Raw genomic sequence first — 26,468 nt, 5'->3', positions numbered from 1 at the left:
ACCAGTATCCTGGTTAGCTTTCATTCCTATCAGTCATGACAAGTCACGATTGCATTTCTCCTGCCTCAATTCAAAACTAGTCTGGCATCCTACAGTTTCTTCATTTCTCTAACTTCTTTCTTTTCTTTTCTTTTCTTTTTTTTTTTTTTTTTTTTCTGAGTTAAAATTTCTACCCATGGTCCAGGACTAGTGTAAATAGTGACTCTGGTTCTGTAGCAAGTTGGTTTCCTGTTGCAACACCACCTACACTAAGGAAACCACAACTGTTCAGAGATGGACCCATTTTAAGAACAGTTATTTTTAGGCTGTAGAAGATTATCAGTCACTGAGACAAAGGTGGCTCAGGTTACTCCTTAAAAAAATAAGAGTCGGGAAAGTCTTCTGATATATTGAGATATTGGAGTCAAGATGGGAGAAATACAATTTGCAGGTTGCTCTGCTTAGGGGAATTAAACATTTTAAACAAACAGTTCAAAAGTTTTTGTGTTTGAAAATGAAACAGTGCTCTGAAGGGAAGGACTAAACAGATTAATGAGTGAAATTATTGTGGCTACAAGACAGGCTTTTCTACTTCACGTGGGCAGGGAGGATGACATCCCCCATCTTCAGTGCTCTTTGCTACTTCTCCTGCATGTTCTGAATATTGTGATTTATGGCTCTTATCACAGGAGAGATTAAAGCCCTGGTCACGTTGAGCCCTCCCTGCTGCTCTGTGCTGTGAACACAGACGGACACCTCCACTGCCTGTGTGTGTGCATGTGCATAGGGGCTCCAGTCACATCTGCTGCTTCGGGCACCCAGAAGCTCAGAGCATGAGAAGAGTCCGAGTCCTCCCATGTAAAATACTCAGAGCTGATAAACACCTGCCGTGTCATTCACTTGTCCTTTCTCATCCCTCTCCAAGATGTGAGGATACAATTTGCCAGCACAGTGAAGCCCTGGACACAATTTCCTCATGCAATGTAATGTTACAAACAAGGAAGGGATATGATACAAACCTAAGTTGGGATCCTCTTCAACAGAGAAACTTTGGGGTGAAATGAAGGAACAGTTCCAGACAGGAGTTCAGACTCAGCATTCTCTGGGGAAATCTTCATTGTTTTCCTGTCACGTTTTAGACAGATAAATACCTCTTGTGCATAGAGATTTGTTGCTCTTTTCTGACTGGATTAACTGCAATTAAGATAGAACTTTGCATGGAGAAAAGGGTCTGACCAGCTCTTCTGGCAGCAGACATTTTGCACTCCAGGACTATGTGGTCTCTTTTTGCCTTCCACAAAACAGATTAAGGCACACTGCAGAAGGACACTATTTGTACAGCATGAAAGGATCTATGCACGGAAAGGTGCAGAATAATCAGCTTTTATGTATTTATTTCACTGATTTTCAGCAGCTTTCCCATGAATGCAAACCCATCCCCAGAAATTCAAGGGTTTTATCTACATTCTAGCAAGTCAAAGGAACAGGAACTGGTTTGAGTTTCCATTCCTTGTTTTATTCCAGAAAATGTTCAGTTCTTGTCTCTTGATGTACTGGTATTTTATGTACTGTACCTCTGTCTAGTGCTCTACAAGATGCTAAAGAGAAGGAGGATTTTTTGTGTACATCTTTTTAAGAAAACATATTATACATTTATGGGAAAAAAAAAATCCACTCTGTATTTCTCTCTGCTCCACAGCAGCCTTAACACAAACTACTGATAAGTCTAGTTCATGTGCTTGTGCAGGGAACAGGTTTCCAAAGGCCTGTTCCAGAGAGCCCTGATTAGATAATACATAACAGAGAGAAACCATGGGCTAGAGGACTTTGTTTTCATTTGCAGCTCATTAGAGGCAGCCCAGAGCTAACCTAAGCCTCCTGGCTGGGAGATACTGGATCAGGATAAAACCAGGCACAGACAAAATAGCACTGTTTACACTTGATATAGCTGTACCCTGAGTTCCCACACGATCAAAAAATAATAAGCCACCAAAGGAAGAGGCACTGTCTTCAAAAGCCACAAAATCCATGCATGCAAATTGCTGCACTCCAGTGCTTGTGGGGGTTCTTGCACTGTAAAGCTGGCCAAGAAAAGCACCCTTAGTCTATAAAGGTGACTTTACCCTCCTACAGTTTCAGATAGGAAATGAGACCAAACTCTCCTCCTGCTCCAGAAAATGAGACAGGCAAGTGGTGGAGGCAGGTCTTTACCAGTTCCGCCCAGACTAAGACAAAGGGCTCCCTTAAGCCAAATTGAGAAGGCCACCTTAGAGGGGGGAGAGAAAGAAGAGTGTCCATGTGTATCTAATTCCATTTCTAAATTAATTTAGTTAAATCAGTATGTGTTATGTGAGCAAGGCTTATTGTCAGAAAGCCAATTCTAAATTAAAATGAGAAATAGAGTGGTGTCATCCATTACAAAGGAGGCATGGGCTGAAACTACTGCTGAATTGCATGAGGCCTTCTAAAAATACCAGAATGCAAGGATTAGGTACAAATGAGTTAATAAGGTGTTGTACTGCATTCTGAAGGCTGCTTAAAATTAGCTGTGAATGCGTTTTTGCTTGCTCTAAATGCATTGCAGAAACACAGAATTTTTTTTCCTCTCTCTCAGTCTTCCTTTGAGCTGTCATACTCTGAGAAGTCTGGGTCTGTAAGCACTAGAGGGAGAGAGATCGCTTTGCTGTTGCTCTTCTTGCCAATCCTGCTTTCAAGCCTGAAGGAATCTGTTCCAGTAAGGGACGTTCTGAGGTGAATCTCAGTCATTTCCCCACACAATTTGTTTTGTTTGCACTACGGCACCATTGGGCAGTGCTGTGCTTTCTGGTGAAAGCACATTTTCACAAAAAGTGCCCACTTTCAGGACCAGATCATTTTCTAAAAACCAACCAAACAAAAGACAGAAGGGGCTACAACTTTCCTGGCTGAACCCCAACTGAAAATAAAATGTTGCTAGGATTTACTGAGAGTCTACTGTGTCTTCTGCATTCTACAGCTGTGCAGAAAGATGACAATTTTTAGCATTTTGCACAGCGCTGCAACAAGCCACAGGCTATTAATTACCTCTGCAATCAGTAGGGCTGGGAATCTTCCACGCTTAAGCTGCATGAATTGTGGGCTACACGCAATTCTCAGGATGTGGTCTGTGCCCCACAGAACTCTCTAAATAACCCTTGGCCAGGTGCTGCCCAGCCCCACGCAAAGCATTTCATGTCCCTCTGGCACAACAGGCTGTATTTAGTTAGGTGTAAGAGGTTGGTGCTTCCAGGTGAACTACAATCCTTGAAGAGAGGCAATTCCACCCTCAGCCTTCATTTTCTGAACTTCCAAAACTGGCATTGACCAGAATTTCTGCCTGCATGGAAGCCCCTATAGCATCTGAGAGCAACCTGCTCCTCTTGCCCATAAGCAAAATATCCTATAATCCACTAGAGGACCAGTATTCCTGCACCGCTACAGGTATGAGTCTGTTTTTTCACTGTACTCTTCAATTTTAAGGGACAGTGAGTAGTTGCTGGAGTTCACTAAGTCAACCAAGTTTGCAGTCACACAGCTAAACACACAATCACCTCTTTAGCCTGGAGCCAAACCTGTTCTGGCATTCCCCTTTGCCAGAGCTGGCATCTTGGAGCTTTGTGACACAGGCAGTGTTTAGGTAAGTTACTAAATGCTACAAAAAAAATGTTGGTTTATCCCTTCTGGGGCAAAAAAAAAAACCAACCCCAATCTAGAAGCTGTGCAAGAGGGAAGTTTCTTGGAAAGCATCTTAGCCCAGAAACTTCCTTCACATCCAAAGTCTGGGTGGAGCATGGCAGCTCAGACACAATTCTGTGTGTCCTTACTTCTGAGAGTGAGGGTCAGCATTTAAACCTAATGTGACTGCGGCTGAGATCTACAAAGAGTTTGCAATTAAGCATGTTCTGGTACCCACCTTTGTCTTTAGAGGAGCGTGAGAGTTTGCACTGTCTGAATGTATTAGCCAGCAGCAGTTAAATACAATCGAGCTGTCTACTTCTAAGGTCAGGACAGAATACTTCACAGCTGCAGTCCTTCTCCCACTGGGTATGACTAATCACATCTACTTCCCTGATATTCTCTCCATCTCTTTAGGTGTTTGCACAGATAAATCCTTTTGGCCAAAAGTGCTTTCATGTTGAAATAAGGGTTCGCTTTGTATTTTTTCAGCACACATGTATTTTTTTCAAATTCTGAGTAACACCCAGGGACGGTTAGACAGGGAGAAATCACAAGGTTTGGAGGGTATTGTCAAGTTGTTCAAGTCAATGACTGAACAGTGCAATTCATCACTTTACCCCCATGTGCCAGATTGCCAGATCAGGGACTCTTTCTCCTTTGTTAGCTTTTCAAAGATGTGGGGTCCAGAAAGGATGTCACTGTTTTGCTCCCATTGCAGAATTACTTGTGAACAAAGCATTTCTTTACGCACAGGAAAAAATGCAGCTTCTATGGTTAAAACAGTAAATTGAGTTGTTATTAACTTAATTGCAATAATAATGAAAATACATTATTATTTTGAGGATAGCAAGGCCTTTAGCTGGCTTTAGTTCTAGTCTGACAAAGATAAATCCATTTCAAATTTACACTGGATATCAACATTGTTAGTAAACAAGCCCCAAAAGAAGCTCAGAGTAATACAGCTATGTTAAGTATTAAAAAAATAATCCATTTTGCCTTATAATAAGAAAGGGGACTTTTGTAAATTCAAGTAAAATCAAAGATTCTATTTTATGACTTGGAGAATGTTGCTTTTCTTAAGTTGTTCACAACACATAATTAGAACTGGGGTGTACTTTACTGTGCACCACACAAGAGATTCTCTGTCTCACTAACCAGAGTGACTGACGGAGAACTCTCAATCTGTTACTATAGGTCTCCTACCATTCAAAAAAATAGTTGTCAAACTTAATCCCACAGACAAAGCAGATCAATAAGGAGACTTAAAATTATAATTTTAAAGCTTATAAATTGGAGACTTTTTCTTTCTTAATTGGTTCCCTTTGTGGCCCTTTTAATAAACAGAAAAAAAGCAAAGCACGTGCAGTAACCAGCTACAAACCCTCTTCCTCTAACACACACAAAATTTTGCAAAGAATGCTCTATTTTAGGTGCAGTAAGCCCTGTACAATTCACAAACCAGTGGTTTATAGCTTGAAGTACTGGACTGTCAACAAATTCATTCATTTTAAAAGTACTTTTAATTAAAAAACTAATAATGATACAGGACATAAAATCACTTGTGATTAAAAGGTCATTGATATTTTTCTACTGGACTTTCAGCATAACATGTTAGAAAAAGTCTTATATTCATGCAAGTGCTACAGTGGAAAAGTCTAATCTTTTTTGGATATTGGTATGTGTTTGATCTAATAGTGACACATGGAACCTCTTTAGAATTTAAATACATATGTTAACTTTTATTGAATTGTAAGCTCTATAAGTTTATAATATGCAGCACTCCAGTTACTGATATTATATGTGGGACTCTCCCACACTACAGTGGATTCTCTCATGTGTTCTGAGAAGAATGAAAGATATCAAACTCTTATTACTCATAATTTATACAGGCATTTGGATATAATATTACTAAACATCGCAACACGGTATGAATTAAATGATTAGCAAGAAATCTTTGCACTATATTTGCATGCTATTACTTTTTATTATTAAAAAAAATACTTAAATGTCAGGTCCAGGAGGTGCCTGTGTGATTAAACATTTCTCTGATTAAAAAGCCTGACAGAGAAATGGAATGACCGAGCTCTAAGCGACACAAACCCAGGACAGCTCAGAGCCTGCCTTGGAGAGCATGACATGGTCTGCCTCCCTCCCACTGAACATTCGCCCCAGGGTTCCAAGGAACAGTAAATGTTTAACTTCCCTGGAAACAGAAAGTCACCTGCTGTCCTTCCTTCCCATTAGCTCTATAACCCTGTCAGCTCCACAGTTAATAGCAACAGGTTTTGATTGACCAACAAATCCCTACCTGAAGTCAGGCTTCTGGGCTCCCCAGTAGGGCTTTTTACATACAGAGGGGTGCAATGACTAGAATCATGGAATCATGGAATCATAGAATAAGCTGAGTTGGAAGACACCCATCAGGATCATTGAGTCCAACTCCTAGCCCAGCACAGGACACCCCAAGAGTCACACCCTGTGCCTGAGAGCATTGTCCAAACACTTACTGAGCTCTGTCAGGCTTGGGGCTGTGACCACTGCCCTGGGGAGCCTGTTCCAGTGCTCAACCAGTCTCTTGGTGAAAAATGCTTTCCTGATATCCAACCTAAACCTCCCCTGACACAGCTTCAGGCCATTCCCTCAAGTCCTGTCACTGGTCATGAAAGAAAAGAGATCAGTGCCTGCCTCTCCTTGTCCCCTCACCAGGAAGTGGTAACTGCAGTGAAGCCTTCCCTCAGTCTCCTCCAGGCTGAGCAGACCAAGTGCCCTCAGCTGCTCCTCACATGGCTTCCCCTCAAGACCCTTCACCATGCTCACGTCATGCAGCGAGGCACACACTGCTCACAGCAGGAGCTGGCCAGGCTGATTCAGAGACTGGCTGCAATGCTGGGCCATCGCCCCGATCCCCTGTATCCCTACCACATCCTGCTTCTCCTATGGCTCTAAGGCCCTGCCCATGCTCCATGACAAGATGAGCCAGGTAGAGCTGGTCATCAGACCAAAGATGGATACTTTACTGTGAGGCTGTGAGGACTGGCACAGGGTGACCAGACAATCTGTGGATGCCCCATCCCTGGAAGCATTCGAAACCAAGCTGGATAGAGCTCTGAGCAACCTGCTCTAGTGGAAGGTGTCCCTGCCCATGGCAGAGGCCTCGGAACTGGATGATCTTTAAGGTCCCTTCCAACCCAAGCCATTCCAAGCCAAGTATGGACCAGCCATGCCTGCACATCAGGTCACTCAGCTGGACAGGGCCCCAGTGCCACACTGAGTGTCTGTGTGAGGGACTGTCCCCGTGCAGGAAAGCCTGAGGTCAGAGCCAATGCTTGCACGACACTTACCAGGCCTGTTCTCTTCCCACTGCTACAAGAAAATTTATCACCATGTTTAAATGGCAGAAGATTGAAACCTGCTGAATGAAGAGAATAAACACAACTGAAAATACAGTAGCTTTTTCAGGGAGCCCTCTCTACCCCAGAAGTCCTGTTACTCTTTCCAGCAACCCCACTGACCCAGCTTTCTCCCTCACATAGTTTTGCCTTTGCCACCCCAACAGATTTCTCGAACCTACTTCCAGCTCCTTCAAGGTGGGGTTTTGAATTTAGGCACAATGCTCATCCTTCCTAGAAGTACTTGTGTCAGAGAATGGTAGCACTGCCAACCACAAAAAGGCAACAAGAAGAAGGAAACTTAAATATTTCTTTTTCACTATTATCAAGTAGGCCAGTCAATTGTTTTTGAACTCCTAACGCTTATCTCCAGCTTTCTGTTAAAACAACTGATCTTGCCAAGTCTTCCAACAGCACAATTGCTGTGGGTGCACAAACCTAAGCCTTGAGCTTTTGACATTTTTCTGTAACTGCTCCTCCCTTCTTTGAAAACAGTATCAAGAGTTTCTTTCCTATGCAGCCATGTGAGAGGAGAGCTCAGCACAGTCTGTGCCACAGCACTGATTACCTTCTCTCCAAGAGGAGCAGAGAAAGGCAGACAAGCTGAGGATGTCCACCCCCCCCAAACAATGCTGAAAAATTCACCAAGGCCAGAGCTTTTCTGAGGAAGGATTCTAAAAGGGGCAAAGTTAAACTGCATCAGAATTTCCCACCTGCTTTTTCATCAACAAAGTCTGAGTTTGTGCCAGTGAAATCAATGGGAACTTTATTATGGACTAAATCGGAAGAAAAGAGATGGGAAGAAGGGGGGAAAGCAATTTAAAATCCTGTATTTCCAAGTTATAGTTCTTATAAACAGCCTAATCAGGTTCCTGTGCATGTAAGCCAGTATTTTCTTCAACAGTGCAGCTAGCTGGCCATAAAATGAGCACATTGCATTTATTCATGCATCCAGAGTGAAAAAAAATTTTCATACGTTTGAAAAAAACATCTTTGAAGTGGGCAGACAAGAACTTCAAATACATTAAGCCAATAACTTATATCACAATATGATCCAGAGAGTATTTATCATTCTATCCTTTATAGATCCTTTACAGATTAATGTATATAAACAGAACAAAGTAAATACTTCTTTCATCTGTATTGGAAAAAAACACCCCTCTCAACTAACCTTAAAAAAACCCCAAAAGTTAGGTATAAACACATTTTAGTGATTTTAGCAGTAAAATTTCCCAGCCAACAATCATAATCCACCCCCAGCTCAAAGGTTCATCTTACTGTGACTGAAGCAGCCCACAAACCTGGCTCACAGCTGCAGCAATACTGCCCTTCCTACCTGGACAGGTTGTTGTTGTTATTATTAATAAATTGATTACACACTTCTCAGGTTGAAAAATGTTTCCTTTAATATTTAATTTTGCTGGAAAGATATGAGTAAGAGGAAATGTTTTCAAAAGACTGCACTTCACACAAAACAAATAGGACCTTTCCTTCTTTTTATTAAACCTGGAGGAGTTTGGGTATTTATTGTGTTTATTGTGGGGATTTCTTTGTAATCATAAAGCAAGAATTTATGATTTTACACTTGACTGAATCATGACACAAAACACCCAGGATTTATAGTTTCCTTACACAGTCCCCTTTGGTAACCAGTACACAACACATCAATCTTCAGCTGTTTACAGACCTTCCCTCTCCCTCCCTTCAGGGGTGTCAGTTGATCTGTAAGATAGAAATATGAAAAAGTTCCCAATGTCTTCTGTTTATCACCTGATCCCACTGGATGCTCTGCTGCTCATGGCTCCTTTTTCTCACTTTAGCAATGACCTCGAAGGAGGATGTTCCGCTAGTGCTTGTCATCTCGACACCCCTCACGAATGCTCCACCAAGTCATCAGGAAGGGATTGGCGAGCCTGGTGCCCAACAGAATCCGCTGTTCCTTGACAGCCCCAAGAGCCGCATCAAAGGCTCTTTTGAAGCGCCAAGTCCATAACCTGGTTCTTCTTCACCCTGGATTTCAGTAACATGGGCAGATACAAGGGCTGGGATGTGATTCTGCCCCTCTGCTCAGCACTGGTGAGGATTGCCTGGAGTGCTGTGCCCAGTTCTGGGCTCCTCAGGACAGGAGAGACATGGAGCTCCTGGAGTGGGTTCAGTGGAGGGTGACAAAGATGATGAAGGGACTGGAGCATCTCTCTGAGGAAGGGCCTGTTCGACCTCGAGAAGAGGCAGCTGAGAGGGCATCTCATCCCTGTCTGTCAATGTCTGCAGGGAGGGGGCACAGGATGGACCAGGCTCTGCTCCATGGTGCCCAGCAGTGGGACAGGAGGCAAGCGGCAGAAACTGATGCCCTGGACACAAGGAAGAATTTCTTTCCTATGCAGAGACCGAGCACTGGGACAGATTGTCCAGAGAAGCTGTAGAGCCCCCCCTCACTGGAGATATTCCAGAACCGTCTGGACACAATCCTGTGCCATGTGCTCTGGGATGGCCCTGCTTGAGCAGGGAGGTGGGACGAGATGGCGCGCTGTGGTCGCTTCCAGCCTGACCCATCGCGGGATCCAGCGGTCCCGTGGCACAATGGCAGCTCCATCCCCTGTCCCGTGTGTGTCCCTGTGTGTGTCCCTGTGTCCCGTGTGTGTCCCTGTGTGTGTCCCTGTATCCCGTGGGTGTCCCTGTATCCCGTGTGTGTCCCTGTGTCCCGTGGGTGTCCCTGTATCCCGTGGGTGTCCCTGTGTCCCGTGGGTGTCCCTGTGTGTGTCCCTGTATCCCGTGGGTGTCCCTGTGTGTGTCCCTGTATCCCGTGGGTGTCCCAGTATCCCGTGGGTGTCCCTGTGTGTGTCCCTGTATCCCGTGTGTGTCCCTGTGTGTGTCCCAGTATCCCGTGGGTGTCCCTGTGTGTGTCCCTGTATCCCGTGGGTGTCCCTGTATCCCGTGGGTGTCCCTGTGTGTGTCCCTGTATCCCGTGCGCGTCCCGCGGCCCCCGCCCCGCCCGCGCTTCCCGGAAAGGTTCCCCGTTCGCTTCCGGTTCCGTGCCCCATCATGGCGGCGGCCCCTGCGCCCGGCGGGCTCTGAGCGCTGCGGAGCCGCCCCGCTCCCGCCGCCCCTTCCCCGCTCCCTCCGTGCGGGGCGAGCCGGGCACGGTGCCGGCGCCACCGGGAGCCGTTCCCGGGCTGCCGCGCGGCTCCTGCCCGGGGCCGAGGTGCCGCCGCCGCCATGGCGCCGGTGCAGCTGGAGAGCGCCCAGCTGGTGCCGGCCGGCCCCGCGTCAGCCCCGGCCCCGCCGGCCCCCGGCGCCGTGACAGCCGCCGCCAGCCCCGGCTACCGCCTCAGCACCCTCATCGAGTTCCTCCTGCACCGCACCTACGCTGAGCTCACCGTGCTGGCCGACCTGTGAGTGCCGCAGATCTCTCCGTGCCCAGCTGGCGGTGCCGCCTCGCAGCATCCCGGGAGGATGCGGAGGCCTCGCCAGAGATCTGTCCCGGAGCTCATCCGGGGCCGGAGTGGGGGGAGGTGGTTGCGCTTTTCCATTCAAAAAATGGTTTGGGTTGGAGGGGACCATAAAGATCATCGTGTTCCAACCCCCTGCCATGGACAGGGCCACCTTCCGCTAGACCAGATTGCTCAGAGTCCCATCCAGCCTGGGCTTGAACGCTTCCAGGGATGCAGCACCCACAGCTTCTCTGGGCAACCTGTGCCAGTGCCTCACAGGGAAGAATTTTTTCCTGATACCTAATCTAAACTTACTCTCTTTCCCATTCCCCGTTGTCCTGCTCTTGTAAGTACCCTTGCCCGTTCTCCCGTCCGGGGAGATGCCTGTGCAGGCAGGTTGGTCTCTGCATCAGGCTGTGTCCAGGGGCACAGCGAAAGCTGCTGAGTGATCTGTCATAAACAGAGAAAATGATTGTGAGAACTGAAAGCAGCTGCCGATTGGCTGCTTAAATGCTTAAGTTTGGCCCCAAGTTACTGCCGAAAAACCCCAACTGTAGTGCTGGTACTGATATCAAAATGTGTGAAACTGGAATGTCTGAAACTGAGGTATTTTCAGATGCTGCAACTCCTTGACTTGCCTCTGTAGTTTTAAAAATACTGTTTGATTATTTTGGGGAAATAAGTTATTTACGTTTACTTAATGATCTGCCATGCCGATGTTGTTGCGTTTGAAGTGGCAAAACAAAGGAATGTTTTTGGGCCAAGAAAAACTTTCCAGAAAGCATTTGGACTCTGAATAAACCTGTTTCCCTCTTAACGTTGTTTAACCGTAGAGGTTCTTGTGGGGAAACTGTGTGTTTCAACAAGCGACGTACAGAACAAATGGGAAGAAATAGGTATAGCTCTTGTACAGTACCATGTCTGGTAAGGGTGCAAATTGAAGTTTGCCTGACGTGAGTTAAAGAATATTCAAAGTCTGGACAGGACAAGGAATTTTAAGTTTTAGTTTGCTTTGAAAAAATTTCCAGAATATCAGTCAAGAAGTCCGTCCTTTGTGTTTATGGCGTGTGTAGAGTAATTGATTTCAGTACCCTTCATCAAACTTCTCAATTTGTCCAGTTCCAGTTTGCCTGGTACAGAGTAGTGAAAGGTGACCCATGGTACTATTTTTTCTATACTTTCTAGTTGTGTAGAAGTTCCTGTGCTTGAAGGTTGCTAATTAAATTTCTAGTTGTCTGAAATGTAATAGGACAATATATAATACATTTTTTTTCCCCCCTCTTCTTTCATATAGATTACCAAGAAAGACTGATATGGAAAGGTGAGTTATGAGAAGAAAATCTGTAATGCATGTTAAAATATGGAACTTGTTTAGGATGTTAATATACTGCTGTTTAAATAAAATCTTTTTCACGTAATTTTAGATTTTATGCAAGAAAATAAGCTTTGTCTTGCTGTCACTACATATTTTCAAGTTTTTTCTCAGCATCAGTGACAATATTGGGTTTTGTTGGTGTTTGGGTTTACAGTTGTTTTGGGCTTTTTTTTGTTGCTGTTACAGTAGGTGAACTCTGTTAAGGAGATTTTTCTCTTCATGAATCTTGAAGCAATGAATTGACAGTAAAGCTGATGTGAAAGGGAACTGTATTCTAGTTAGTGTGATAGAGAAATGTTTTGTTCAGGACAAGGACAGCAAGGTAAAAACTTCTTTTCTGCATTTTTCCATTTTACGTGATCTTTCTTATCCTGGGCACTGTTTTCTGCTCCTGTTCTATTTGGTTTTGAAGTGTGGAAATTAATGGAGAGCAAATGTAAGAGACCAGAACAGCACCCTGCTGAGATGAAAAAAATCCATTTACTTTTTTGTTTCTCTTAATAAATGTTACGAAACTTGTCAGAATATTGTTCCCTTTGTGTTGATGTATTAATTGACCCAAATGTCTTTAGAGAGATATAGGAGCTATGATATTCCTAAGAATCTTAATAAAGAATTCTGTGTACCAGGATGATCATTAATTGTTATCTCAAACCTTCCAAGACTCTCATAACATGTGGAATTAATCCCATTTTCATGGAATCATAACCTAGAATGATTACTTGTACCCCTTTTCCTTCTGCATAGTATTTTATTAAGAGAAACAGTGTGGGTTTTGATTTGGTTTAGCTTGGGTTTTTAATTATCACAGTATTTACTGAGGAAATTATGTCCAACTTGGGTCCAGAGCTCCCTTGTACTGATGGGGGGGGGGGGGTTTCCCATCTCAATACTTAGCATTTCTAGGTAAAGTTGGATTCTGCTTTGTTAGGCACATGGATCTGGGGCAGCAACTTAAATCCTAATGGATTACAGAGAAAATGAAATAAGACAGCCTTCAATGTACAAAGAATGTCCTTGGATTGAAATTGTCTTGAAATTAAATGTTCACATCTGTGCCAGTTTGGACAAATTTGGAGGAGAATACCCTCTGAGAGAAGGCAGGTTACAACCAGCCCTCCCCCACCAGGTTCGGGAAAAAATGAATTTTCCTGGAAGGAAAGTGAAAGAGATAAAACTATTTATTTAACAAACACACAGGAAAAGGGTAATAATGCTAAATAATAATAGAACCTCTCGCTGTGGAGAGAAAAACCTGGGAAAATTTCAGAGTCCTTCCATAGGTAGCCTCTCCCCTCCTCCTCAGAGCTGGGACGGGGTGGGCCCACCTCCAGGGCCAAGGCCTCAGTGGAAAGCCCTCCCAGTGTATTCTGATGCTGAAACAGTCCAGCAGAGAAGAAGGGAAAAGTCAAAGTCCCAGGAAAACAAAAGTCCAGCTCTCCGGGGAAAAGGCCGAAAGCTGGCTGGAAAGCAAGCCGGGTGCTTCCCTCCGCTCCCGCTCTGCTGCTGCAGCTGGATGCAGGGAACCGTCTCTATCTCTGTGTCCTTGAAAACAAGCTGTAAACTGCTTTGAAAGTTTTGCTGAGGTTTTTTTTTTTCCTCTCCCCCCTCTCAGGCTCAGATTAAAGGCACAGAAAAGGCAAAAAATTAATTTCTGAGCATAGAACAGCGATATGGGATACATCATAAAGTTACCCCAAAACAATATCCTTGTTAACTTTGGCTTACAACTCCTCTTGGTGAAGTGGCTTTCCAGCTCTTGGAAGAGCTCATCTGTAGGAATGTAGCTTAATTATCCATATTTTCTCGAGCTTTGAGACTGTAGTGGCTTCAGTAGTTGGGCTTCAACCTCTGTTTCTGGGAGCTAGAGCCTAGTGACATGGCATATATACTTTGGTGAAGATGTGATGGTGTTATCCTCTAATAAAGTTCACATAAAATATAAGTTCTGTACTACAGTGCCTATTTAAAAGATGCTGTGATAAGAAAAACCGATGAGAAATTATGCATCGCAGTATAATACAGTGCCTTTTTTTTCAGGGTCATTTATTAGTTGTCAATTGTAGGAATAAATAACTCTTACAATAAAGTGGTTGGATTAAAAAAAAACATTAGTGCTGTGGCGTAAAATTAGTTGTGCTGAGTTGCTGGGGAAATCCAGGGGCTTTCTTTTTGGTAATGGAGACTGGTTTTTGCACAGTATCATTATCTTTTTCTGGGTAACCTACTTCAGTCTTTGACCACATTGCTGTGTTTCTTTGTTTTCCTCATGTCTAACTAGTTTTTCACTGGTTTAGTTTGTAGCTGTTGTACCTTGGCCTTCTGCACTTCTGAAAAGAGTCCAGTTCCATCTTCCCTACAATACCCTCTAGATATTTGAAGATAGCAGTAGGATCTTGCCACAGCCTTTTCTTCTTAAGCAGGAGCAAACTCAGCTTCCTCAGCCCATCCTTGTATGTCACATGTTTCCTGCAAATGTAAATCCATCTTCTGATCTCCCCTTGATCACATAGCAGTTCATCCTGTGGAAGGCAATTTGTTGATCAGAGGTGGTTTGCCCTTGGCAAATTTCTGCTGGTAGTTTCCAGGCTAATTTCATGCTTGCTTGGTATTTATCTGGACATAACTTAAAGAAAGATTTGTCCTGTGAATTTTTTTCTTAACTGAACTTAGGCCAACTGACCTATAGGTCCCTAGCTCCTCCTTTGCCTTCTTGAAGAAGGACATGGTGTTTGTCTTTTTGCTGTCATCAAGACCTTTCATCATTGTGGGTTTTGAAAATGGTAGAGAGCAACTTTACAGTGGCATGGATCAGCTCCCTCAGAATCCTTGAAAGGCAACCCGTCCACTCCTATGGACTTTTGTATGTCAAGCTCGCTGAAGTGGTCCTTAACTTGATTTAATTCTACTGTAGCTAATGCTTCACTCCCCCAGACTCAGCCATTAATTAGTCTGAAGAACCCAAAACCTGAGATCCAAACTTAGCAGTGAAGACCAGGGGTAAAAAATGCACTGAGCAACATGGTTGTTAGAAAGATTTTTAATTTTTGTTTCTTGTTTTGTAAATAAACTCTTTCCTGAAGTTTCATCTTCGTTGAATATTTATTTTTGTGTAGCCCAGAATAAGGTCATGTACCTATAATGAAAGACAATGCAGCAAATTTTAAGGCCTTTATGTTTTATTAGAGAAGTCGATTCCCAATGCAGTTGTCATTGAGGGATGATGGTGGTGCTTCTGGAAGCAGGGTTCTGTCAAATCGAAGTAACAAGTCTTCTATAACTTCATTTAAGTGGTATTAATGGAATAGTTACTGGAATACTCTGTCTAGATTTGTCAGTCATTTTCATTATTAAATCGTTGTGCCTTTGGGGGGCTGTTTTTTTAATTTATTTTTAGTCACAGAACATCAATTTGAATTTTTCCTGCTATCATGCGGCTTTCACCGTAGATGTTTGACATAACTACTGGATTTTAGCAACTTCTGTGTGGAGTTTGTCCGAGAGATTGCTGGCTTTCTAAGGTCTCACTATAGTCATCTTTCAAATCTCATAAAGTTTTTCTGAATCTTTCAAAATTCTCAACATCTTGTTTCTGTAGTGTGGTTACTGTTAGGGCAGTGTGTACGTACAGCAGCTTGTCCACCGCTTGAAATCTTAATATCAGGCTGAATGCCATTCCAAAACATTTGCTCTAGAACACGGAGAAATTATTGGCCTAATGCCCAAGTTCTTGGATGAGGTTCACAGTATGTAATGGAAGAAACAGGAACAGATGGTATTAGTTGTGCTTCTGGCCTTACATGTTCATCTGCTACAAGCAGATTATGCTTTACTTGCCCAGAAAAGTTAACCTCATTACACCAACACTCTCAGCAGAATCAGGCTCTTTCTGTGTTATGAGTTTGTGTTTTACAGATTGGGATCAGGAGGTGCAGCTTCTGTTTGTTAGAAGCCAGTGTCTTATGCACTAATTAATGTTCTTTTTGTCCAAACGCTTCTGTTACTTTAGAAAACCTTATTAGGAAAACAGCTTAGGTTCGGGGTTTTTTCCAAACTAAGTAGAAAACCGTAGTGAAATTAGTAAATTGAACCCACAGAAAGGGAGGAAAACCTCTATAAACAGTTGATGAAGTGGTATTTCAGATTGTATGGTATTACAGATCTACACTGTAGATCTTTGTGTCTCGTCTGATGCATCTACAGTGTAGATCTGTAATAAAGCATGAAAATCTGCCTATGCTTGTATTGCGTTCTCTTTTACAAAAATTAACTCTGAAGACATGCAGACATATGCTCCTTCATTTTGACTATCTAATACGAAGAATGGTGGGAGGAATACTGGGAGTCACTAAGTCCTTATTTCCATTTCTTTGCAAGGCAGGAATGGAAAGGAAAGTTACAGGGTGGGGTTTTTGTGGTCTTCCCCACCACCCCCCTATTTCCATATTGTAACATACTATGTAAAGATGATGTAAAAATGCTAGAATGTATTTTGTTTAGTACCTTATTTGTTTGTTTGTTTGTCTGTTTATTTATAGTGAATGTAAGTGTAATGTTACTGTCAGGTCCTGTAATCCTTGGGTGTGTTGCCTCCTTTAAACTTAATCTTAAGCCTTGAGGAAATCCTGTAAAAGCTGTAAAGATAATTTAGTTGAGTTCATGATGGAATTGTTTCTCTTACAGTCAGTGATTAATTCCTATGAATATGCTTTTTGTTTCCCCAGACAGACATGATTTGTTAGAATCCATGTATATTGTTAGGTATTCACAACAGAGCTTTTTTCCCCCCATGCTCTTAATCAAACAACCTACATATTACTTATGCCTGTATTAACACAATTAGAAGTTATCATTACAGCTCTTTTTCTTTTTTAATTGGCACACAGTTAAATTACAGCTTTATTATATATCTGAGCACTGGCTTAATGTACATTTACTTTTTTTTGCAGGAAAATAGAGATAGTGCAGTTTGCAAGTCGCACTCGTCAGCTGTTTGTTCGTTTGTTAGCCTTGGTCAAGTGGGCTAATAATGCTGGGAAGGTGGAAAAGTGTGCGGTAAGTTAGAGACAGAGTCTGGCATGAAACAGTCTCTGAGGGATATGGGATATTGCTGCACCCTGACTTCTTTTTACTACAGAAATTTGAAAAAAATATTCCTGTTTAGAGATTGTATAATCTTGTTTTTTAACAGTTCATGTTCCCAAAAACTCATCAGTGACATAAAATGAAAGGCTTGTCTGCACATAGTTTCAGGAATGCTTTGGGTTGAGATAACAGGACAGGGAAGATGGTGATCTGAGTGTGTTAGTTCTTATTATCACTTTCATCCTGATCTTGGATAAATAAGAATAAAGTCCAGAATGTTGCAGAAAAACAAGCCCCTACTGATTACAAACAAGTATGGTTGCATTCCAGTAGCAATCAGCAGATAAAGAGCTGTGAGGCTGCACAGATCCCCCACAGCACCAGGAATGGCATGTGGATTTTAGGTGTCCTTGCATGTGAATGTAAGAAGTGGCCAGAATATTCATTCTTTCTTTGTTTTGTAAATGTACTTGAATTGGAAGTGACAGATAAACTGACTATAAAGGGCCATTGATTTGTGCATTTTTTTAAATTGCGTTTTTTTCCTACTCCTTGTCCTTTACAGATGATATCAAGTTTCTTAGATCAGCAGGCCATCCTGTTTGTGGATACTGCTGATCGTCTGGCATCGCTGGCTCGAGATGCTTTGGTTCATGCTCGGCTGCCCAGCTTTGCCATCCCATATGCAATTGATGTTCTGACAACTGGATCCTACCCTCGGCTGCCCACCTGCATTAGGGTAAATAACTGCTGTGTCTGGGGGGTGTGGGAATCCCCTGTACAGCATCAAATGCACAGTAATCAAACTAATTGTCTGTGTGCAGATGGAACTGTAGCTCAGTACAGGCCTAGAGCCAAGTCTCTGCAGTGTCAGTTTCTCATGCAGAACACTTCCTGTTTGAACAAGTTACGCTTTCCCAGTAGAATGTTCCCTCCATTTATTTAGTTCTGTCAAATTTAGTGATTTTTTTCAGTGGTCAGTCTTGGGTAAAATGTAATCAGCTGGAAAGCAAATCTGAGTGTGAGATAGAAAACTTCACTGGGCAGTGACCTGTAGTATTTATATTTTCAGACGTCTGGTCTGGTTGGTTTTCACAATGGCTGCTGTCAATCTGTTTAAAGTGTTCGAGATGCGTAGACTTGCTTGTGTTTATTATAACAGGATAAAATAATCCCTCCTGACCCAATAACAAAGAGTGAGAAGCAAACCACACTTCATCAGCTAAACCAGATTCTTCGGCATCGACTCGTGACTACGGATCTTCCTCCACAGCTGGCAAATCTTACAGTTGGTAAGAACTGGGATTACTTTTTGAAGGATACGTTTTTGCAGGCTGATTTCAAATTGTTGTTTTAATGCTAAAGCAAAGCTAAATGATAGCTTGAGACCATTAAGGATGCTTCGTCTATTAAGACTAGGATCCTGTCTCTGTATGACATCAAAAGATGTGTTTTTTTCCCCCCGTTTGAAAAATGAGGGCACTGATAATATTGCTGTAATATTGACTTTCAAGAGGAAATCCTGTGCAGGTGGTGCCAAAAGGTTTTAGACAGTGTCTTACTCGTTCAGCAAATGTTTTGCAAAATGGTCTTTGGACTACTTCATCTTAATTTGTTTTTAAAATGCAACTTAGTAAAGCTGTTAGGTCTTTCTGCAGAAACTGTTTGAACTTGAGTTTAAACAAGTCACTCTAATGTTGCTTTTAAAGCTGTTTTGATACTTCTGTTCAGGCACAGAATTTGTTCATATTTATGCACGCCTTTTGTTCAGTGGCTCACTGCAGTGCCAGATCTCTTAAGCTGTTTTGAGATCTGTTTTCGTTTAGCCCAAGTAGTGGTAAACATTAAAATAACCTTTTTTAAGAGGAAAGATGGTTATGAACTGGACTAGGTTATTGCAGAATCACAGAGAATGGGGTGGGAATGGACCTAGTCCATGCTTTTAACCAAGACAAGGTTAGCCATTTGTAAACCATTCCCTACAGACCTAGATCAGAAATGTTTCTAAAGAATCTCAGTGCAGGTTTTCTGTAGTCCCTGTGTGAGTGCTTGCAGTGTCAGTATTAGAGGTATTTTTGTCTAGTGGAAGTATATATGAATGATATATGGATAATATGGATAGTATGTCTGAGTCTTGAGAGTTTTCAGTTAGCTAAACGTTTCAATGACTATTATTTTCTATTTTAGAGTGTGGTTTGTTTTAAGAGGATGTCTGGGGTGCTCTTGAAAATGAAACTTCCTGAGTTAAAAGGTTAAAATTTTTGCAGGAATATTTCTATATGTCTTTAATTGTAAAGGCGTAGGACATAGTTTGTTAAATGATTGAGAAGAAGGTTGACCTGCAGGTTAGAGTAAGGACTTGTACTTACTTGTTTGCTCTGCCTCTCATTCCTTTATGACCTTGCTTGCATAGTTTTAGTCCTTGCTCCCAATTCTTGAAACAGATAGCAGTGTTCACAGAGGTGTGAGGATGTACATATCAATTAGATAAATAGTGTGCATAAGCTTTGTTTGTTGTGTATATATAAATTCTGCAGAAGATTATCTTCCTCACATGAAAATGGATTTATAATATTCTAATATTAAATAAATCCTTTGCAGGGAGATGTGTTTTCAGGGCTGGATTTCAGCCTGGGCTGAGATCCATGTTCTGAATGTCATTTGAATATTGCTGAAAGTATTCATTGTTGATAGTAGCAAAGAATAGGAATATTTCAGCCAGATGTTTTGTTTGTCAGGCTGGTAGTCAGCTTAGTGTTACTCTGTATTACAGAAGCACAAGTGTTAACAAATTATCAGATTTAACAAGTTAACTTCAGGACAGTTTGTACATCTGGCTGTGCTGCTTATTGACATTGGGTCTGTTGCAGACTGTAAAATCTTCAGAGTTGCACAGAAACATAAGCAACAGAGCAGAAATGGTAGGGAAGCAATCCATTATGAGTGCCAGGAGCTACCACACTGTTATTTTGAGGCATCTTAGGAGACTGAGTGAAATAAAACATTTTTGTCTTCCTTAGCCAATGGCCGTGTGAAGTTCCGAGTTGAGGGTGAGTTTGAGGCCACCTTGACAGTGATGGGTGATGACCCTGACATCCCCTGGCGCCTTCTCAAGCTGGAAATTTTGGTTGAAGACAAGGAAACTGGTGGTAAGAAAAAAATTAAACCTTTACGCTTTGTTTTTAACATGATGTTCATCTCTGACGCTGTATAAGTCTTGTTTATACTGGGTTTTCTGCATATCACAACTTAAGAGAATTAAGTTATATATACTTGTCCTGTTTTGACCTTGCTTTACAAGGTTTTAATACCTTAACAATGCTATACAGTGACAGTTTAGTAGAATGACTGAAATTTCCAGAGTAAACCAAGGATTTTGTTGTTTTGTTATAAAACCTGGTATGGAAATTGCTCGGTACAGCTGTATCTTTTTCATTTTTAATTTATTAATTTACTGAATTATTTTAAATACCTAGTTTTCTGATGTCTAATATGACTTACTTTTCATTTGCAAAAGATGGTCGAGCCCTGGTTCACAGCATGCAGATCAACTTCATCCATCAGTTGGTCCAGTCCCGGCTGTTTGCTGATGAAAAGCCACTTCAGGACATGTACAACTGCTTGCGTATCCTTCTGAAAGGGGCTTCTGAATGAGGTGTTTAATGTAGCCTCGCTCTTCTTAGTAGCTGGAAGTCAAGAAGGATGGATTCCCTGTTAAGCTTGGGGGAAATGTCTGGGCATGAAGTTATGGTCGCCTTGAAGTAAATGATGGCCTTGGAAGCAGTAATTCTCAGGTGCCTGCATGTCAAATTTAATTCTACACACTAAATCAGCAAAGGTGAAGGTGAGGTATTCAAGGCAGCAGGTTGTGTGGTAAGTCAGTGCAGCTGCAGCAGCTAATTTTGGAGATGAAATACAGAGCTGACTTGGAAGTTCTGGGAGCCGACAGTTCTTGCTACCCAGAACTGCAGTAAAGTGCTGTTGATGAGGGTATGTTAAGTCTATTGTGTCTGTGTGAATAATGAGAAGAGATGCAGGATGTGCAGTGATTTTCCACTTGCAAAGGGCAGATTGCTTGACAGTGTGAAATGGATTTCAGTGAAACTGTTTCTGCAAAAGAGTCATGTTGTTTTAGGGTGAAGGTGGGAGATGGGGTTAGTGGTAACTATAGGGTGAGTGGAATTTCTTTGTTAGTAATCATCTTTTCCGTTAAAGATGATGACAACTAGAAATCTGTAAAACAAGGCTGTTGCGACTCTTGTTTAACAGCCTGTCCTAGTTTAGAGTTTAGAAAACCACAAAAAAACCCCCTTTGAGAAATATTTGGTGCTGTTTATATGTGTTTATCTCTGGATTAGGACATTAGTGTGTTTTCAGACAGCATCTTGTCTGACATAGGTGACAAATGGATTGATGTAGTGTACAGAAACAGGTTTATGTAGTGTACAGACTGTCTGGACATCTTACATTTTCTTAGCTCCATGCATTAGACTCCTTCTGCCTGGCTCTTCAGCTGGAAGTCTTGCATTCACAAACACTAATGCTGATCCGAGAGCGCTGGGGCGACCTTGTGCAAGTGGAGAGGTACCATGCAGGGAAGTGTCTCTCACTCTCTGTTTGGAAGTAAGTTCATTTCAAAAAGATCGTTAACAAACAATAAATGAAATAAAAGGAGGGATTATATTTACCAAGCTTGAGCCATAATTTTCAGAATTGTACTTTCTTTTTGATGTGAGACTCCTAAATTCCTTTAATTAAGTACCTACATGTGTTGCTTGATTTGTAAAGAAGTAAGGGTTGCACTCTAATGTACAGAAGAGGAGTGGATACAGTTATAAATTAGTTTATATTTACAGAGATATCTAAAAATTAATTAGATCTCTGTCAGACTTTTACTATATTTATTGCTTGACTCGCACTAGATAAAATTTTAAAAAGCAATCCAAGTACACTTCTGACTGTGTTGAGTTTGCAGTCATCTAAAATTCGTGTAGTTACAGTTAACCAACAGTTCTGCTTTAAAATGTGATCTAAAACAAATGCCTTTTTCAGTTCAGTTGACGCAGTGTTTTTAACCAGAACACACAGAATCAAGGTTTAGCTACTGAAAAACATATTTTCTGTTCTTCCAGTTGCATGGTTTAATTATTCCATTTGTTTTAAGTCAACAGGTACTTGGCAGGAAAACAGGGACTGCATCTGTCCATAAGGTCACTATAAAAATTGATGAAACTGATGTCTCAAAACCCTTACAAATATCTCATGAGCCTCCACTGCCAGCCTGTGATTCCAAACTGATGGAAAGAGCCATGAAGGTAAAGGTTTGCTTTTCAGGAGGCACCTGATTTTGTAAATCGAAAACTCAAGTGCTTTACACTGTCAGTTTGTTCCACTTTGATTCTATTTAAAGAGCTGTTTCTAAGACTTCTAGTGAGTAGTTACTCTAGGTTGTGTAGTGTTTATGTGGGGACCTCAAATTGTTCTTACAAATTATTGGCCTTGACTTCATCTTAAAAATTGCACCTACTTCGCAGTGCATTATATACCGCTTGTGAGACAGAATGCTGAGGCTGGGGGGAAATAACAGCAAAATATCAGTTATTATTAAGGTTTGGTTTGAAATAGAGAGACCATTCTTCCCTTTCCTGTCTTGGAGCTCCTCGAAAATCAGCTTCCCCTTGTCACTGGAGTTGGCTACCCAGCAGTGCTATCCACTTTAGAAAATCTTATGTTATGATTTGGAAATCTTGTGCTGAAGAACTCAGGTGGTTTGCTTGTTACAAGTGTTAAGTGAGGCTTAGTTTTACATTATTGCTAACCAGATCATATCATGTGGCCTATTTGAATGTTCAAATTCCTGTATTTTAAAGGTGGGATTGTTGCAATGATCCAAAATGAGTAACTACAGTCAAGTTCCTACTTGGATCATGCTTCACTGGTGATAATTCTAGATCTTGGTTAAAGATATTTAAGGAAAACTGCATTCTGGGTGTTGTAATAAATCCTCTGTAAGTCCCTCAGCAAATGTGGCTGTAATATATCAGGACATCTGTTTGTCTTTATTTCTTTCAGTGTTTGGGTTTAGGAGAGTTAGCTACTGGAGTGAATGGTGTAGTCTTCACACTTCTAGTACAGTTTTTCCACAGGGAAAAGCTTTCCAGCTCAGATCTTTCACCTGCATCACAGAACTTTCTACTGATGGTAGCCTTCACCTCCTGTACATACTTCGTATTTCAGCCTCTTGGCCCATCATGTTACCAGTGCTGACAGAAAAGTCTACATGGTGAATTATAAGAACTACCAATGTTTCAGCTACAGAGGGATGTGGGAAACCTAGTGAAGCATGGTAGCCTTCTACTCTACTTTTAGAGCAGAAATTCTATTATCAAGATAGTAAATATATACTACATTTTCTTATTTAATAGCCTAAATTAGCATATTTAGGCTACTAAATATAGAGTTGAATTAGTGAAGATGCTGTATTTATGTGTAAATCCAAACAAATGCTCTTTATCTACAACATCTGCTGAAGGTCCGCTGGAGGTGACAGAGTCTAAGATCACTGAATCGAGTCTGCAGCCTGTAGGTTAAGATATGAGGCCACTGTAAATTTGAGATTCATCAAAGTTAAAGCTGACCTCCCTTTATAAGGACTTGCTCTGAGCTTAAAAAAATTATCAGCTGTGGTAAATACAATGCTGTTTTAGTGTTTGAATAATGATCTCAGCTGTAATGACGTAGATGGCACACTGGGTTTCTGTTTGTTTAAGGTACTGTATAAAACAGTGGCACAAACAAACATGTTTGTCTGAGAACGTTGTTTGCATTAACCTACTGAAAATTGGATGTAGTCGCTTCTTAGAGAGGAAGATTTAACCCATTGCAGCTGCTGAGTTGAAATGCTCTTGTGGATGGATAAAGACTTTGTTTTTAAGGCCTTGTCTTGGAAAGCTTGTCTTTAGGGGAAGGTCATTCTGGAATGCAGAGGTATGCACTGTATATAGTATAATTCTGTGCTGTATGAACCTCTTCTGCATTTATGTCTTATGCTGGAATAAAATTTGAGTTTACTTCAGCTCAAACAGTATTCAAAGCACTGTGTGGTTACCTAGAAAAAAGGTTTCGCAGTAATCTGGAGCTTTGCTTATGCAAAGTATGTAAATAATGCGACTGTAATGTGAATGAATGTAAATGCAAATGCTTTAATTTAGATTGCACAAGTAGGTTACAGTGAATATAAGTGGTGGCATGAGCTTCAGCACTGGTGGTGCAACAGAATGTAGATGCAAGCCCCTAGATACTTCTGGGTTCAGTAGGGTTGCTCATACTCAGTGCCTGTCACTGCCTTGTTACCCTGTTAGCAGGACTTGCTGGATTTCATGTTACAGCTGCATGTATGTTTGTGTAGAGGCAACCCTATCCTAATGAAGTGTTGCTTTGGGGTGTTTTTTCTTTGGGGTCTTCTTTCTTTAGCTTAAGCTACTCACCAATGGAGGGGAAAAAAAAAGCCACTAAGCTGAAAATGGACCAAACTTGATCCAGGACAAGTAGGTCTGCACAGGGGGTGGTATCAGCATACTTTGTGAAACTTCTTTTACATCTTCTAACCTTAGCTTAAAACCTCTCCCACTGCCTGCTGCACAGGATCTTATGGTAGCTTGTTGTATTTTGTAGTGATCCAAATACTCAAGTTAATAGTCCATGTGTCTCACCACAGTTCTAAGAAAATTATTTCTGACGTGATTGTTTTATTAAGTACCTTTGTTTCAGTGTGCTAATGCAGAAAGTCTACACATCAAATACGAGCTTACTTGAGTACATTTCTTTTTCACAGATTGACCACCTATCAATAGAAAAGCTCCTAATAGACAGTGTCCATGCAAGATCTCATCAAAAACTCCAGGAGCTGAAAGCCATTCTTAAGAGCTACAATGTTAATGACAACTGTATGTGTTTTCTGCTGAAGTTTTTCTAGTTCATTTCCATTTGTGTCTAGGAATGGTTTCCTTTTCTCTTAATGTTTCTTGTTTTCATTAATTTAAAGTTAAAAAAAAAAAAGGGAAATGTGTTTAGAATTAACAAAACTTAGCTTTGACTTATTCTGCATTGAGAATGGTGAAATGCCCATACATCTGAATGCAGTGTAAGAGGTGAAGATGGTAGAACATTGTAGTCTGGGTTGAAGGGTTAAAAGTTGCCTACTGTAAAACTTGTTTCTGTTCAGAATTGAAAGCAAATCTTTCACTGTGTTGAACTAGTTTTGGATGAGATTTTCCTTAAACTGCTGTTGAAACTTTTGGGATTTAGATCGATCTTACAATTGTGAAGCAGTGAGTTGAAAGATATTCAAGGATTAAGAATCTTCAAATTTGGTCTGCCTTTTCTCATTGATTTGTCACTGTTTTCACAGACAAATTCTTATGTTCAGTTTTCTCTTTATGTTAACACTGTAATAATGTGCAAGTAGGGTTTGTTTCTCTAAAAACATACAGGTTTTTTATTATAATTGGGTAAGTTTTAATATAAGCTTGACTTTTTGTGAAATTATTAACATCATTTTTTGTTTAGCGTTCATTGAGACGGCTCTCCCAACTCTTGTAATTCCGATTTTGGAACCATGTGGTCGATCAGAGTGCCTGCATGTATTTGTTGATCTCCACTCTGGAATGTTCCAGCTGATGCTGTATGGTGTTGGTAAGTAGGCACAAAATCAGGAGGTATTTAATACCTTGCAAGAATCCTGCGCTGTGGGGTGATTTTGTGGGAGCAGTTCTGTCAGGTCTGCAAAGTTTTGTGAGCAAATGATCCCCACACTTGGGTCCTCATCTAGGTATTGGAGTTTGAGAAATAGAAAAGAGGATCTTTTTGCTTAAGTGCCACAGTTCAGTTAAGATTATTTTAAGAGGGCAACAGAGTAATTATTTTTGGGGTCAATGCAATGCATATTCTTTATGACTCATGATTCGTGGCTTGTGCTGTTAATGGATGAGGTCATTTCACGTGGACCTCAGTGAGAATTATATTATGGGACCTTATACATCTGGAGTTACTACTGTTCAAGTCTTAACTTCAGGTTTCACAGAGCTTAAGAGAAGAAAGAAAGTTCTTTTAGTTTATTTGGTTAATAATATCCTGCTGTGGTCTTACAAGCATTATGTATCATCTGTTGGTACCTTAATCTCTCTCTTCACAGTAAGCCATGTGGAAAAAACAAGGGGCAACAATTACAAGTTGCACCAGGAGAAGTTTCATCTCGAAATCAAACAATCCATAGCACAACCCCCTGAGAGTTTTGATGGAGTCTCCACCACTGGATATGTTCAAGATGCTGTTGGACAGGGGATTAGATAGTCTCATCTATGCTCCCTTTTCCACAAAAGGCTGGACCAGATGATCTTTCAAGGTCCCCTTTGAAGCCCAAACCCAGGCTGTTCCATGATTCTGAGATTAATTAGATGAGACACTTTCAATGAAAGTTTGAAGTTTTGTTTGAAGGATTGGTGCTAAGACCAT

General features: G+C 41.5%; 1 protein-coding gene across 2 annotated transcripts in view; it reads left to right on the top strand.

Moving 5' to 3' along the window:
* Nucleotides 1-10,114: 10,114 nt before the first annotated feature.
* Nucleotides 10,115-26,468, top strand: part of MED14 (mediator complex subunit 14) — a 35,636-nt gene continuing 19,282 nt past the window's right edge. For both annotated transcript variants that reach the window (XM_082278070.1, XM_082278069.1), the window contains exons 1-11: nt 10,115-10,456; nt 11,790-11,816; nt 16,820-16,925; nt 17,521-17,694; nt 18,118-18,247; nt 19,976-20,104; nt 20,473-20,580; nt 21,446-21,578; nt 22,120-22,270; nt 24,790-24,901; nt 25,524-25,649. In XM_082278070.1, the coding sequence (XP_082134196.1) occupies nt 10,281-10,456; nt 11,790-11,816; nt 16,820-16,925; nt 17,521-17,694; nt 18,118-18,247; nt 19,976-20,104; nt 20,473-20,580; nt 21,446-21,578; nt 22,120-22,270; nt 24,790-24,901; nt 25,524-25,649 (1,372 nt within the window). In that variant the 5' untranslated portion in view covers nt 10,115-10,280. The remainder of the gene's footprint in view (nt 10,457-11,789; nt 11,817-16,819; nt 16,926-17,520; nt 17,695-18,117; nt 18,248-19,975; nt 20,105-20,472; nt 20,581-21,445; nt 21,579-22,119; nt 22,271-24,789; nt 24,902-25,523; nt 25,650-26,468) is intronic.

Source organism: Coloeus monedula (assembly GCF_965178545.1).
Source record: "Coloeus monedula genome assembly, chromosome: 3".
NCBI classification, from domain to species: domain Eukaryota; kingdom Metazoa; phylum Chordata; class Aves; order Passeriformes; family Corvidae; genus Coloeus; species Coloeus monedula.
This window is presented reverse-complemented; position numbering and strand designations above follow the sequence as displayed.